General features: G+C 43.7%; 1 protein-coding gene across 4 annotated transcripts in view; it reads right to left on the reverse strand.

Annotated features, from left to right (window-relative positions):
• Positions 1–2,514: 2,514 nt before the first annotated feature.
• The window catches only part of BCL6 (BCL6 transcription repressor), a 33,249-nt gene continuing 18,999 nt past the window's right edge, over positions 2,515–16,764 (reverse strand). For 3 of the 4 annotated variants that reach the window (XM_058187891.1, XM_058187894.1, XM_058187893.1), the window contains exons 5-10: positions 13,428–14,399; positions 11,191–11,372; positions 9,211–9,378; positions 6,626–6,756; positions 4,506–4,643; positions 2,515–3,560 (exon numbers count right to left, since the gene is read on the reverse strand). In XM_058187891.1, the coding sequence (XP_058043874.1) occupies positions 3,417–3,560; positions 4,506–4,643; positions 6,626–6,756; positions 9,211–9,378; positions 11,191–11,372; positions 13,428–14,399 (1,735 nt within the window). In that variant the 3' untranslated portion in view covers positions 2,515–3,416. The remainder of the gene's footprint in view (positions 3,561–4,505; positions 4,644–6,625; positions 6,757–9,210; positions 9,379–11,190; positions 11,373–13,427; positions 14,400–16,764) is intronic. The other variant, XM_058187895.1, reaches the window with a different exon arrangement.

Genomic DNA, 16,764 nt, shown 5'->3' on the forward strand with positions numbered 1-16,764 from the left:
CCTACTAGTAGATAAAGTAGAAAAATGTGGGTTAGACAGCACCACCACCAGATGGATTCGTAACTGGCTGACCAACCGCACTCAACGTGTAGTCCTCAACGAAACTACATCCACATGGAGGGAAGTATGCAGTGGAGTACCCCAAGACTCTGTTTTAGGCCCAGTACTCTTCTTCATCAATGACTTGAACAAGGGGATAGATGGGGAACTCATCAAATTTGCAGATGACACCAAGCTGGCAGGAATAGCCAACACTCCAGAAGATAGGCTCAAATTACAGAAGGATCTTGACAGACTTGAACATTGGGCGCTATCTAACAAAATGAAAGTCAACAGTGAAAAAAGTAAGGTTCTACATTTAGGCCAAAAAAACAAAATGCACAGTTACCGGATATGTGGTACCTTGCTCAATAGTAGTAACTGTGAGGGAATCTCAGAGTCCTAGTGGACGACCATTTAAATACGAGCCAGCCGTGTGCAGCAGCTGCCAAAAAAGCCAACACAGTTCTGGGCTGCATAAACAGAGGGATAGAACCAAGAACATGTGAAGTGTTAATGCCACTTTGGTAAGGCCACACTTGGAATATTGCATTCAGTTTTGGTCCCCACGATGTAAAAAGGATGTTGAGACTCTAGAAAGAGTGCAGAGAAGAGCAACAAGATGATTAGGGGACTGGAGGCTAAAACACATGAAAAATGGTTGCAGGAACTGGGTATGTCTAGTTTAATGAAAAGAAGGACTAGGGGAGACATGATAGCCGTGTTCCAATATCTCAGGGGCTGCCACAAAGAAGAGGGAGTCGGGCTGTTCTCCAAAGCACCTGAGGGTAGAACAAGAAGCAATGGGTGGAAACTGATCAAGGAAAGAAGCAACTTAGAACTAAGGAGAAATTTCCTGACAGTTAGAACAATCAATCAGTGGAACGACTTGCCTGCAGAAGTTGTGAATGCTCCAACACTGGAAATTTTTAAGAAAATGTTGGATAACCATTTGTCTGAAATGGTGTAGGGTTTCCTGCCTGGGCAGGGGGTTGGACTAGAAGACCTCCAAGATCCCTTCCAACTCTGATATTACTATTATTATTATTATTATTATTATTATTATTATTATTATTATTATTATTATTATTATTATTACTTTCTACTATTGACCTCACCCCATTCCTAAGAGGACCATAAGGGGCGTGCATAAGAGCACAAACGTGCCTACCGTTCCTGTCCTATTGTTTTTCTTTTTCTTCTTATATATATATATGCTTATACTTCCTTATATTTCCTCATATATATGTTTATCTACTATATAATCTTTTGTGTGATGCTTATGTATATTGTTGTGACAAATAAAATAAATAAATAAGTTCGCGCACATTTTGGTTCCTGGTTCTGCTGTTTTATTTTTTTGGATTTGTACAGCGATATTTTACAGAATGCATTAATGCAGTTTGATGTACCCCCAAACCCTGTCACCGAGATCGACCGATTGTAACGCAAGTGTATAAAATGAGACCAAATTATTCGTATTATTTCTTTTTAAAAAGAAAAGAATGAAACCCCCCCACAACCCCATCCAGCGTTTGCCCCGATCTCCCTTCTTTCACAATTCTTAAACCGTACCGGATTTCAGTTTTGTCGAAAAGAAAGGCACTGTGAAAGACATCAAAAAAATAATATCCCCAAACAAACATTATACATATATATTTATATTTATATATATCTATATATATCTATATACAGACTGGGGAAAAAAAATACACTTTTATATTATTTTAAATTCCTTCTGCAGCTTTAGTTTTTGTTTTTTTAATACACGCTTTTTTTTTGTAAATTGTAAACCTTCACTTGCAAAAAAATACAAATACACACTCAATGCTCTTAGACAAAATATTTTCTCACCAAGACGGATGCAGAATATTTTTATTTTTTTAAAATATCTTGTTAAGTGCTCCTTTTTTTCCGCAATGGAGGCTCCCATCAGCTCTCTGCCTGCAGAGACTAAACACGAGACTTCAATGCATTTATACATATACATATATATGTATATATCATAACTTTTAAAGGCACACACACATATATATATATGTGTGTGTGTATTCATTTATATATATATATATATATATGTCATATATATATATATATATATATACATATACATACATACATACATACATATATATATATATATATATATATATATATATATATATATATATATGTTTTCTGAGGTTTTCGCGGGTGTTTGTATGTAGGTCTTTGGTTATTTGGGTTTTCTCCCGCGTAAAATTGGAAGTGTCTTGGCGGCGTTTCGACGAAGTCTCATTTGTCATCTTCAGGCTTCAGCTTCTGCTCCTGGGAGCTTCCCAGAAGCAGGCTGAAGCCTGAAGATGACGAATGAGACTTCGCCGAAATGTCGCCAAGACACTTCCAATTTTACGCGAGAAAACCCGAACAACCAAAGACCTATATATATATATATATATATATATATATATATATATATATATATATATATATATATACACACACACACACATATATATATATATATGTACACATACATACACACACATATATTTATATATATTTCGTGTATATTCATCTATTTACAATTCTGCCATAAATTCCTTCACCTTTGGTTAGAAAGTTTGAAAGCCCCCTCCCCTTTCGTATCCCTTATACCAGGGGTCTCCAACCTTGGCAACTTTCAGACTCGTGGACTTCAACTCCCAGAATTCCTCAGCCAGCTTTGCTTACTCTCTTGTAATCCCTTCCTCTGCAGTCTCTCCACTTTGGGGGGGGTAAGAGAAAAAGAAACAGACACGTCTGGCTGAGGAACTCTGGGAGTTGAAGTCCACAAGTCTGAAAGTTGCCAAGGTTGGAGACCCCTGCCTTATGCAATCTCTTTCTCTGTTGTGAAACACACACATACACACTCCTTTGCATAAAAAGATATACACTTTTGCTTGCTCCCGTAAAACGATATACATTCCTCAATATTTTTTTGGGAGGGGGAGGGACGAGATTGTTCAACATTCTCTCGCACGGACATTGTTAAGAAAAAGTCACTGACCCTCTCTTCTGTTTGCACGTACACACACACACACACACACGCACAAACACACACACACGCACAAGTCGTCCGATGGTGAAGTTTACACAACTTAGGGGAACAAAACCGATCAACGTAAACTGAACGTAAAACATGTGTCTGTTCTCGCATCCCATCTTGTCCTTCGTTCCGGGCTTCTAGAGGCACTCCGATGTGTTACGACAACAACAACAACACAAACAGCAAGAACGACAACGGGGTTTTTTGTTTTTTTCCCTAAAGTGATCGAAGCGTCCTTTTGCACATCCTGGCCCGCCCTTTTTCCGGAAGAAGCCTCTTGGCTACGTCCGCCGTTTCACGCCGCTAGTCCTCAACATGCCTTGGAGAGTTCCGGGGGAGCGTCGACGGGCGACAGGCGGTACTGCACCTTGGTGTTTGTGATGGCGCCGTGTTTCTGCCGGAGGTGCAGGCGGAGTTGGCTCTTGTGTCGGAAGTGCAAGTTGCACTTTTCACACTGGAGGGGAAAAAAGAGGCCATTGAAGTGGATTGCAACGTCAGTTGTGTCATTTGTCGGGAGCCACAGATACCGAGAAAGGAAAGGGGGAAACGCTTGAAACGAATTTTTTTTTTAAAAAAAACAAAAACAGATTTCTCCCCCATTTTTCCCCCCTTCCCTCCCAGAAAACCCCCTTCCCCCCTCCCTTCCCCCCCCTGGTTTCCCGGGTCAATCACAAGGTATTGTTATACATAAACCAAACATAGAGTAAAATTTTTCCCTTCCAATCCAATTAACCTCATCCAAATCTTTTCCTCTCCCAACCCCCTCCCCATTACATAAAATAATACTTCCTAACTATTCAAAGGCGATCTGATATTTCTTAATCTGATATCTGTTTTGTAGATAATCAATCCATTTTTTCCATTCAATTAAATATCTTTCCTGCGTATTGTCTTTTAAAAAAGCTGAGATTTTAGCCATCTCAGCCAAATTAATGACTTTCAGTATCCATTCTTCTATTGTAGGTACCTCTTCTTTCTTCCAGTATTGTCCAATCAACAGTCTTGCTGCTGTTATTAAATTCAGAATCAATTTAGTCTCAATCCCTGTACAATCCGTTATAATTCCCAAAAGGAAAAATTGCGGCAGGAACTTTATCTTCTTCTTCAGGACATTTTGAATAATCCACCAAATTCTTATCCAAAAGGCCTTAATTTTCTTGCAAGTCCACCAAATATGAAAATATGTAGCGTCATCACAACCACACCTCCAACATTTCGCTTGGATATCAGGATACATACATGATAATTTTTTGGGATCTAAGTGCCATCTATAAAACATCTTATAAAAATTTTCCCTTAAGTTCTGTGCTTGTGTAAAGGTGAAGGGTTTTTGTGTGTGTGTGTGTGTGTGTGTGTTGTTATGCAAACGGACACAGCAAAGGAGGGAGTTTTTGCTTACATGGTAGGGTTTTTCTCCGGTATGGATTCTCAAGTGACTCTTGAGGGTCTGCAGGTGTCGGAAACGAGTGCCACAGATTTCGCACGGATACGGCTTCTCCCCGGTGTGGATGAGCACGTGTGCTCGGAGGTGAGCCACCTGGGAAAGGCAGAGGAGAGTCAGACGGGTATCCTGGGGGCCATTTTTCCCCTCCCCTCCGAACCCTCGTGAAAAAAAGTTTATAGACAGTGGGAGCCGAGAGCAAATGGATCACTTGATCCACATTTTGGCCCTTTCAAACATATTAAAATGGATGGCAGAGACTGACCCGGTGGGCCATTTGGCCGTTCTCTTTTTGTTTTCTTTTCAATGTATTATTATTATTATTATTATCTCTTTTATTCATTAAACATGAAACTCAAGTCAACTGAACATTCAGAAATGCGTCACAAATACCATTGACTGGTGCTAATGGTTGATACGGGTTGCTGCCAGCATCCTAGGTATCAACCAAGTACCTTCTTAAGATGTACGATGTTCCAAGTAGCCCAGTTTTTTGCAGTTCCGCTGGTGTTATTGAAGGAAGCTGCAATTTGTTGATGGTTTTTTTATTATTATTATTTTACTTTATCTTTCCTTCTTTGTCTATCTGTCTGTCTATATCTATGCATTATTTATCTAAGTCTCTATCTGTCATTATCATCATCTATTCATCCATCCATTTACTTATGATCTATCAATCAATTTTATCTATCAGCTATTAACTATCATCAATCAACCACTTACCATATATCTGTTATCTATTTATAGTATCATCAATTGTATCTATGTATCAATATTTATAATCTATTAATCAATCTACTGTCTATCTGTCTGTCTGTCTGTCTGTCTGTCTATCTATCTATCTATCTATTTATCTATCTATCTATCAATCATCTATCATCTCTATCTCACTATCATATCTATCTATCTATTCTATCATCTATGCATCTATCTATCTTATATCTACCATCTATCTACTAGTATCTCTCTCTCTCTCTCTCTCTCTCTCTCTATTCTATCATCTATGCTATCTATCTATCTTATATCTATCATCTACCTATCTACTAGTATCTATCTATATTTATTTTAATTTCTTTTAATTGTACATATTTTGTATTTTATTCCGGCTGTACACCGCCCTGAGTCCTTTGGGAGAAGGGCGGTATAAAAATTTAATAAAATAAAATAAATAAATAAATCATCTATCTATCTATCTATCTATCTATCTATCTATCTATCTATCTATCTATCTATCTATCTATCTATCTATCTATCTATCTATCTATCTATCTATCTATCTACCTACCTACCTACCTACCTACCTACCTACCTACCTATCTATCATCTATCTATCTATCTATCTATCTATCTATCTATCTATCTATCTATCTATCTATCTATCTATCTATCTATCTTCATCTATCTGTCCATCCATATCTATCTATCTATCTATCTATCTATCTATCTATCTATCTATCTATCTATCTATCTATCTATCTATCTATCTATCTCCCTCTCTCTCATCTCTATCTATTGTCTGTCCTTCTGTCTGTCTATCAATCATATTTATATATCTATCTATTCTATCATCTATGCATCTATCTATCGTATCTCTATCATCTATCTATCTATCTATCTATCTATCTATCTATCTATCTATCTATCTATCTATCTCTCTATCTCTATCATCTCCCTCCCTCTCTCTCATCTCTATCTATCCTGTCTGTCTGTCTGTCTGTCTGTCTGTCTGTCTATCTATCTATCTATCTATCTATCTATCTATCTATCTATCATCTATCTATCTATCTATCTATCTATCTATCTATCTATCTATCTATCATCTAAATTTTAGAAATTTAGAAACAACCAATCTCCCTCATATTCCTCTAACTCATTCTCAAACGTGACATTTTGGAAAGTTCTTCCTTCATTGCAGCCGCCTTCTTGATGTCTTTGAGCTGAGGAAGCCTCCGCAGCTCCTACCGCATCTCACAAGAGTGGGGGGACAACAGTAGGCCCACTCTTTAAAAAAAAAAAAAAAGGTTTAAAGATTTGTTCAGAGGCGGGTCAAATATCTTTGGACGCCGAGAGACACCAACCTGTACGAAGCGGGCTCCGCAAGTTTCACATTTGTAAGGCTTCTCCCCAGAGTGGATCCGCGTATGAGTCTTGAGGTTGGCTGGACGGTTGAACTGCGCCCCGCAGATGCCGCAACGGTAGGGCTTCTCACCTGTGGTGACCAACAAAAACGGCACATTTTTAGCATCACAAAGTTATTTGCACCCAAACAAACAACAAAGCTTTGAATCAAGATTCAACTCCCAGAATTCCCCATCCAGTATGGATGAACTTCAAGGAAAATTACATCCACTACGTTCCCTCAGTCTATTAATATGGCCTCTTGGTCCCCAAAACAGCAGTAAGATTTGTTTAAGACTGTTTCTTAACCTCCGCAACGTTAAGAGGGATGGACTTCAACTCCCAGAATTCCCCAGCCAGCTGGGTGGGGAATTCTGGGACTTGAAGTCCACTCCTCTTAAAGTTGTCCAGATTGAGAAAAACGGCTCTACAAAACTCACAAATTTGGCATCCCCTTCTAATAACACCTTTTTCAAAGTTTAGGCCATCTAATCCTCACGGGATACCACAAACATTGGATCCCCAGAGTCGTCTAGGATTAACTTTCCTCAAGACTTCAACTCCCAGGATTCCAAAGGTTTTCCTAGCTGAGGCTGCTGGGAGTTGAAGTCCCACGTGTCCAGATTTTTCCCAGCCGAGTTGGCCAAAGTTTCAACAGGGCCAATTACGACTCCATTTTGTTCTATTCAAGCCAATATTTGAGGGTCTCAGGGGGGTCACAGATCCCAGAGTGCTCTACGACAGGGGTCTCCAACCTTGGCAACTTGAAGACTTGTGGACTTCAACTCCCAGAATCCCTCAGCCAGCCGTGTCTGTTTCTTTTTCTCTTACCCGCCAAAGTGGAGAGATTGCAAAGGAAGGGATTGCAAAAGAGTAAGCAAAGCTGGCTGAGGAATTCTGGGAGTTGAAGTCTACAAGTCTTCCAGTTGCCAAGGTTGGAGACCCCTGCTCTACAAAATATATGGCTCAACTCCCCCACCCCCAAAAAAAGTCCTATACTCCAGGCTGTTTCTAAGGAAGGAGATGAAATTTCCTGGAATCCCCTGCCAGAGACCCATAATTGACTCAGAGGGGGCTGTTGAAAGACCCCTCCTCAATTCCCGGGAGCAAACTATGGCCCTTTTCTGGCATGCGTGAGATATCTCCCCCCCTCACCCATCACATGTATCACAGGAGTGGAGTTTGCAACCCACAACTGTGGCATATACTGCTTTGTCTATTTTATAGGTAGTCCTCGATTTACAACGATCTGTTTAGTGTCCACTTGAAGTTACAACGGCACTGAAGAAAGCGACCTGTGACCTTTTTTTCACCCTTACGACCCTTGCAGCATTCCTATAATCGCATGGTCAAAATTCAGCCGTTCAGCAACTGACTCGTATTTACGACGGTCGCAGTGTTCCGGGGTCACGTGATCCCCTTTAGCGACCTTCTGACTGGCAAACCCAACGGGGGGAAGCCAGATTCACTTAACAACCGTGTGACTCACTTAAGAACTGCAGTGATTCACTCAACAACTGCGGCAAGAAAGCTCGCAAAATGAGGCAAACTTCACTTTATCGACTGTGGCTCGGTTATCAACGGAAATTTGGGGTTTGAGTTTGGCAATAACTTGAGGACTACCTGCCCTCCATTCCATTTTGACACTGGAATGTCTGCTTTCTGATGGCAGCTACAGGAGTCCTCGACTTACGACCATAATTGGGACCAGATTTTCCATCGTAAGCAAATCATCATTTCGGCCTGATCCATTTTCATGACATTTTTACCATGGTCATTAAGCAAATCATGTGGTCGTTAAGTGAATCTGGCTCCTCCTTTGACTTCGCTTGGGTTGCCAAGTGCCTGGATTTTGATCACAAACGCCTGCAGTTGCTATGATGGTCGTAAGTGTGAGGACTGGTCCCAAGTCACTTTTCAGCCATCGTTAACTTTGAATCCCCAATAAATGAATGGTCATAAGAACAAAGATTGGTTGTAAGTGCAAGGTTTGGTCCTAAGTCACTTTTAAGCGCTGTTGTAACTTTGGTCGCTAAATGAACGGACGTAAATGCGAGGACTGGTCCCAAGTCCCTTTTCTCACTGCTGTCGTAACTTTGAATGCTCGCTAAATGAATGGTCGTAAGTGCAAAGATTGGTCGTAAGCACAAGGCTTGGTCCTAAGTCACTTTTTTCCAGTGCTGTTTAGTAACTTTGGTCACTAAATGAATGGCCTTAAGTGTGAGGACTGGTCCCGGGTCACATTTTTCAGCGCCCTCACCACTTTGGTCACTAAGCAGCTGTTTGCGAGTGGGAGGACGGGTCCTCAATCACTTTTTTCAGCGCCGTCGTAACTTCAAACGGTCGCTAAGCAAATGGTCGTAAGTCGAGGACTTCTTGCAAGTGGCCATATTTATTTTATTTCTTTGCTGCCATGGCGGTCTGCTGCCTGTGGATTGGGGCCCTTCAACCCTCCCCTCCTCTCTACTACATTCAACGGCACTCCGGAGACCCGCAGTTACGCGCCAGCCCGTCTCCCGTGCTCCCCCGGAGGGGGACGTTGTACCTGTGTGCACAGTTTTGTGACTGGCTAGGTTCCCCTTGTAGCGAAACGAGGCCTGGCAACGGTCACACTTGTAGGGTTTGTCACTGTGCGTTTGCAGGGAATGTTTCTTGAACGCGGCCTCTTCCGAGAACGGGCACTGGCATTCTTTGCAGAAAAAAGACCGGGTTTCTGTCGGAGAGGAAGAGGAGGGGACGCGGGTGAGAATCGCGCAGCACCGCGTTATGCCGGGACACCCTCAAACCAGGCAACCCCGCTCGCCTCACCTCGTCACCAAAAAGCAAGCCAGGATTAGCCGGCGTCCAGTTTTGCACCGCAGACGCGAGGTCGATCATAGACACGAGATCGATCTTAATTAATCCTGGTTTGTTTGGGGTGCCCGAGGGCGAGGGGCACCTCCAACCCGTAGCTGTCCCAGTCACAAACTCGGTTAAGGCGCGTGGTGAGAATGCAGAAACTGTTTGTACAGCACCATGTGACGGAACAGCACCAATAAATGTTGGGGTATAATATTATCTAATATAAAATGGAATATAATAATACAGGTAGTCCTCGACTTACGACCACAATGGAGCCCAACATTTCTGTTGCTAAGCGAGACATTTGTGAAGAGGGTTTTGATCCATTTTACGACCTTCCTTGACAAAGCTGTTACGTGAATCGCTGCGGTTGTTAAGCTAGAAACCTGGTTGTTAAGGGAATCGGGCTTCCCCATTGACTGTGCTCGTCAGATGGTCGCAAAAGGAGATCAGAGACGCCTGGACACTGCAACCGTCATAAGTATGAACCAGTTGCCAAGCATCTGAATTTTGATCACGTGACCCTGGGGATGCTACAAATGCCGTAAGTGTGAAAAATGGTCATAAGTCATTATTTTCAGCGCCACTATATCTTTCAACGGTCACTAAATGAATTACTGTAAATCAAGGACTACCATTATATTAATATTCTTCAAGCTACAGCCAAATCATACGGAAAGAGCAAGATTTCTGTATCTAATTTTACATACAGGTTTTCCTCGATTTACGACCACAATGGAGCTCAAAATTACTGTCGCTAAGCAAGACAGTTGCTAAGTGAGTTCCGCTCCCTCTTATGAACTCTCTTGCCACTGTTCTTAAGTGAATCACCGCAGAAGTCAGACGGTTGCAGAAGGGGATCACATGACCCCAGAATGCTGGAATCGTCATAAATATGAGTTGCGAGCCACTTTGTGGCCCTTTTTGCCATGGTTGTTAAGCGAATCACTGCAGTCCTTAAAGGAATCAGAAATGAACCTGGCTTCCCCCATTGCCTCTGACGGTCGGAAGCCATCTGGAACGGTCGCAAATGGCGATCATGTGACCCCAGGACTCAGCAACTGTCATAAATACATTCATAATGCCAAGCAGTTAAAATTTCGTTCATGTGACTATGGGGCTGCTGCAATGGCCATAAGTATGAGATCCAGTCATATGTGCAACGCCCTGTCATAATCATGAGATCCAGTCATAAATCGCTATTTTTGGAACTCTGGAACTTAAAACGGTCTTCTAAACAAATGGTTGTAATTCGAGGACTACCTGCATTAAACTGACCCCGTCTGCAACAGACGAGCCTCCCTCGCTCAGCAGAGTCTATCTTTAAGCACAAATTAGCTTCCGCCTGCTCCGTATATCTAGGCAAGGAGTCAAGCCATCCTTTAACCCAGAGGTTCCCAATCTTTTTCGCCCGCGGCTCCCCCAGAAATCCGACCTGCAACTGCGCATGCGCACCAGACGCGCCCGCAGCTCCCCCGGAAATCTGACCTGCAACTGCGCATGCGCACCAGACGCCCCAGAAATGGCGCATCAGCGCCGGACCCAGCGGGCGCAGATATTCCGCGGCGCCCCCATGACGATAGCGCGGCTCCCTGGGGAGCCGCGGCTCACAGTTTGGGAATCACTGCTTTAACCAACATGGAAGAACGCCCCGAAAAGCATCAACATTTTTTTCTGGACTTACCACAACTGGAATCTGAATATTCCGACTGGGTTTCACCCATTTCTTCTCCGAAGTTGGATCCCGAGGTATGAAGGCACATTTCCGAATGCTGCGGGGATCGAGAACCGCACGAGCTGCACTTGGATGAATGCAGGTACAACGGCGACTGGTCCTCGCTGCTCCGAGGAGAACCATCAAGTGATCTAAAGAGCAAGAAACTGGGTTAAGACTAACCTCCACTTGTGGGAAACTGCCCTTTGATTCATCTGGGGCTGAGTTAAACCACAGATTCTTACTCTGCTATTGCTCGACTCGACGATCGCATTTGGCCGGAGCTTCTTCAAGTGAATTTGGCAACCACAAAGGGTCCCTGAGGCCTGTTCAAAGTTTCCATGAAGTTAACTATATAAATATTTTAATACGTCTCGGTTTTACAGATAATTCTTAACTTAACTTAACAATCGAGCCCAAAATTTCTCCTGCCAAGCAAGACAGACGTTATCTGAATTTTGCCCCATTTTACGAACATTCTTGCCACCGTCGTTAAGTGAATCACTGCAGTTGTTAAGTTGGTAACACGGTTGTTAAGTGAATCTGGCTTGCCCACTGACTTTGCCTGTCAGAAGCTCGCAAAAGGGAATCACACGACCCCCCATGGACACTGCAACCGTCATAAATATGAGCCAGTTACCAAGGGCCTAAATTCTGATCACGTGACCACAGGGAGACTGCAACGGCCGTAAGTGTGAAAAACCATCATAAGTCACTTTTTCAGTGTAACTTTTAACGGTCACTAAATAAGGACCACCCATAATTTCTAGCACAGTAAATATTGATAGATATAATACACCTTAGCCAAACGCTTTGGGTTCCTCAATCATTTTTAAGATAAAGGAATCCCGGGAATGTTTGAGAACTGTTGGGTTACGCCACAAACCAAGATGTACAAACCAATATTTGTCCTGTTACAACTCACTAAGGTTTGTATCCCTGTTAATCAAACTGCCTGAAGTGTAGATTTAGCAACAGGTTGCTGGTTTTAATATGCTGGCCAATGGCAAGCCATCCAGGGACTCTGTTCAAGCCTATGTGCCCTCCAGACACCCCAAATTAACCCAGTTACTACAAACAAACAGTTGTACACCGAACCCTAAACCCAGTAAGCAGGGCTGAGTTCACACAACTCCTAAGCCTAAGTTCACACAATGCTAAAACTCATTTAGCATCTCTCACGATTACAGGCATTTGCTCTCTAGCTGACCCGGGGACAGGGGTGCTGTGAAAATACAACTATAGCATGACAGAGGAAGTTCTGGCCGGCTTCACAACAGCCAGACACAATTAAATTCATGGAGCTATCAGAATCTGGAAGATTTCCCCCCCCTCACGATTTACCCATAGCTAAAATGACTTTAAGTAGGTACTAGATAACCTGTGCCCTGTTCAGTAAGTGTTTCAAAATATTTCCTAACCTAAACAAGAAAACAGAATAACCAAGAGCTTGCCTTCCTTCCTTCCTTCCTTCCTTCCTTCCTTCCTTCCTTCCTTCCTTCCTTCCTTCCTTCCTTCCTTTTTCCCTTCCTTTCTTCTTCCCTTCCCTGCTCTTCCCTGCCCTGCCCTGCTGGTAGGGAAGTGGTTTTTGGTGGAAGACCGAGGAAGGGATTACTAGAATGGCTGGGAAACTGTCATGGAACATCAAAGCTGAAAATCATATGATTGTGGCAACAGCCCAGTAGGGCAGCAACTTCCACAACTTCTCCAAATGTCATCCCTCGGGAATCATGGATCCCAAATTTTGAATGTATTCTGTAAGCTAGTCCATTCAAGGTACCTTGGTTCAAAAATAGTTGCCTTGCGACTCACCGTTTCCCCTCAATTAAAGGTCAGAACGAGTTTAGCAGTGTATAGATTACACTGACTCTCAAGAAAAGCACTTCTGGAGGGTACAGGGTTGGGAAGAGATAGTTGGATTAAATTAATTCAGCGTTTCTCAACTGCAGCAACTCAAAAACGTGCAGACTTCACCTCCTAAAATGGTGGCTGGCTGGGGAATTCTGGGAATTGAAGTCCACACCTCTTCAAGTTGCTAAAGTTGTAAAACACGGCCCTCACTCATAATATATTTTAGCACCCAGTGGTCAGTAAGCTCAGACCAGGTGAGAATTTGGATGAGACACCACTAGTAAAATCCAGATCTACACGTACATGCAGACCAACACGCACAACCACTACTGACACAAGAAGGAACCGGTCCATACCTGTTAAGAATATTGTTTAGGCGGCTCGCTTGCGGGATAGTTGAGTCTTCCCCATTGATGTTGAGCTTGGTTGGGGACTGCACATCCATGTTCTCGGGCTCCAGGGACTGCTGACATGTCAACGAGGGGACGTACGGCTGCGGGGAGAGCGTCCCAGCCTCGGAGTGTTCCGGCACATCCTCCTTGGCGTTCTGGTTGAGCGAATTGAGCACAATAAACTTGTACTTCTTCCAGTTGCAGGCCTTGGGATCAGTGGGACTCTTCGTGGAAGTTGCGCTCGGGCCGATACAGGCGTTCTTACTGCTGCTGGACTCGGTTGGCGAGTTGGGTTGGCAGTCCGACTTTTGGGGGCTCTGAGGACTGGTCACCACTTTCCGGTTCATGGGCGCATTGGTGGGCTCGAACCGCTTGGCTTCGGCGGCGGGCTTTTCTTCTTCCTTGCTTGTTTTGTTGCACCCAAAATAGGCGCTGTTGTGAGTCAGAGGGGGTGCAGGGTCAGGACCCGTAGCGGCGCTGTAGCGGACATCAGTTTTGTTCTCCTTGTCTGTCTCTTCCTTTGGAGAGTAGACAGCGGGGCGGCACAAGCTGGGCGAGATATTCGCCACCGCCCTGGTAAACTCAGAAGCGCTACTTCGAGACACGCTGCAGGGTGTTGCACGTTCTCGTGAAAAGAGGTGCCCTCTCGACGCCTCTGAGATGGACATCCTTGCGTCTCGTAGTTCTTCATCCGAGTAGAGGTACCCGCCGATGGGCACAGTGTTGTAGCTAGTGTAGGAAATGGGGGATCCCGACACGCTGCTGTACAAACCGGGCATGAAGGCTCTCCCGTCGCAAATGGGGCCGTTCCGAAGAGGTAAGCTGCTTTCTGAGATATCTCGGCTCCTGTAAGCCATCATGTTTGGTTGGTTGAGCATCTGGTTGGCTAGAAAGTCTTCCCGGGAGGTCTTGGCAGCCGAGATCATTTCGGTTTCACTGAAGCCAGAGAAAAAGGGACGTTACAATGCAGGTTAAGTTCCTCGACTTTACGACCGTCACGGAGCCCAAAACTTCCACCGCTAAGCAAAATCATTATGAAGTTAATTTTGCCCCCCATTTTACGACCTTTTTCTGCCACAGATGTTAAGTGAATCACTGCACTGGTTAAGTTAGGAACATGGTTGTTAAGTGAATCTGGATTCCCCATTGACTCTGCTGACCCCGGGACACTGCAACCGTCCTAAATATGAGACAATTGACAAGCGTCTGAATTTTGACCATGTGACCGTGGGGATGCTGCAAGGGTCATAGGTGTGAAAAATGGCCCTACGTCGCTTTTTCAGTGTTGTTGTAACTTTGGTCACTAAACAAATAGTTGTTAAATCAAGGACTACCTCTAACTTATTCCCTCCTGGTTGGTTGAAATAGAGGTAATCTTTAGTTTACGACCAGAGGTGTGCTTCACATACTGTTACTACCGATTTGCCCAGTACCGGAAATGTGAGCACTTCGCTTCCACGCACCATCCAAACATGCGTACGGCATCGAAAACACAGCGATATAGGATGGGATTGCGCCCGGGCAAGTGGGTCCACCCGCAGATCACTACTCCTGGTTTGGCTAAACTGGGCCAAATCGGCTGAATACCGCCTTTGCTTACGACTGTAATGGGCCCTGCCTGTTGCGGTCATTAAATTGTGACGGTACACAAAACAGATCAGCCACATGACCAATTTTGTGACCTTTTTTTGTGGCGGTCACTAAGCAAAATCTGCACTGGGGAAGTAAGCCCAGTTTGTTCACCGTAGGTTGGTTTTGCCAAAAACCAGAAGTAAACACCAATTTTCAGCCAAAACATGGTCAGCTGAGAACGGAACAAATGCAGACCAATTGTGGTCACCTACCATGGGGTGGGAGGTCTCTTGGAACCTTAGAATGGGGTCAACCCCCCCAGGGAATTCCGCCGTAACTCCAAACGGTCATTAAGCAACTATATCTACACTCATATCTACACAGCTCATGTTTGACATACGACTACGATTGAGCTTCTGTTGTTCAGTGAGACAGTTTGGTGAAAATCTATTCTTGCCACCGCTGTTAAGCGAACCCCTCCACACGGTCGTTAAGTGAATCCCCACTGACTTGGCACGTCAGGTGGCCGAAAAGGGGACCACGTGACCCTGGAACACTGCAACCGTCGTTAAATACGAGTCAGTTGCCAAATTGTGATCACACGACCACAGGGAGGCTGCAACGATCGTAGATGTGGGGAAATGGTCATAAGTCACTTTTTTTCAGTGCCGTTGTAACTTTGAAAGGTCACTAAACGAACTGTTGTAAGTCAAGAACGACCTGTGTCTACACTACATTTGTACTTTCTTAACAATATTCATCAAACGTCCAGCAGAGGGCAGCACCTTAACATAATAACAGAGTTGGAAGGGACCTTGGAGGTCTTCTAGTCCAACCCCCTGCCCAGGCAGGAAACCCTACACCATTTCAGACAGATGGTTATCCAACATTTTGTTAAAAATTTCCAGTGTTGGAGCATTCACAACTTCTGCAGGAACTCGTTCCGCTTATTAATTGTTCCAACTGTCAGGAAATTTCTCCTTAGTTCTAAGTTGCATCTCTCTTTGATTAGTTTCCACCCATTGCTTCTTGTCCTGCTTTCAGGTGCTTTGGAGAATAGTTTGATTCCCTCTTGAGATATTGGAACACTGCTATCCTGTCTCCCCTTTTCCTTTTTATTAAACTAGACCTACCCAGTTCTTGCAACCGTTCTTCATATGTTTTATCCTCCAGTCCCCTAATCATCTTTGTTGCTCTTCTCTGCACTCTATCTAGAGTCTCAGCATCTTTTTTACATCGTGGCGACCAAAACTGAATGCAATATTCCAAGTGTGGCCTTACCAAGGCATTATAAAGTGGTACTAGCACTTCACGTGATCTTGATTCTATCCCTCTGCACCTAACTGACTTTGGAAGCTCTCCAATAGCTAAGATGAGTTAAACCTGGTTTAATCCTGGGATGGGAGATTTTGCCCTCAAAGTTGGTGGCTGTGGAATCTCTAGTAGACTCCCAGCGCTTTCTAATACCCAGATTTCCCTTAGGTTAGTGTATCTCAACCGTGCTCCCTTGAAGATGGGTGGACTTCAACTCCCAGAATTCCCCAGCCAGTATGGGTGAACTTCAAGGTAAATTACATCCACAGCATTCCCTCAATCTACTAATCTCGTCTCTTGGTCCCAAAAAGAGCAGTAAGATTTGTCTAAGACAGTGTTTCTCAACCTTAATTCTGGGAGTGGAAGCCTACACGTCTTCAAGGGGCCACGGTTGAGAAACACTGCCTTAAATTCA

This window comes from Ahaetulla prasina, chromosome 6 (genome assembly GCF_028640845.1).
Source record: "Ahaetulla prasina isolate Xishuangbanna chromosome 6, ASM2864084v1, whole genome shotgun sequence".
NCBI lineage: Eukaryota > Metazoa > Chordata > Lepidosauria > Squamata > Colubridae > Ahaetulla > Ahaetulla prasina.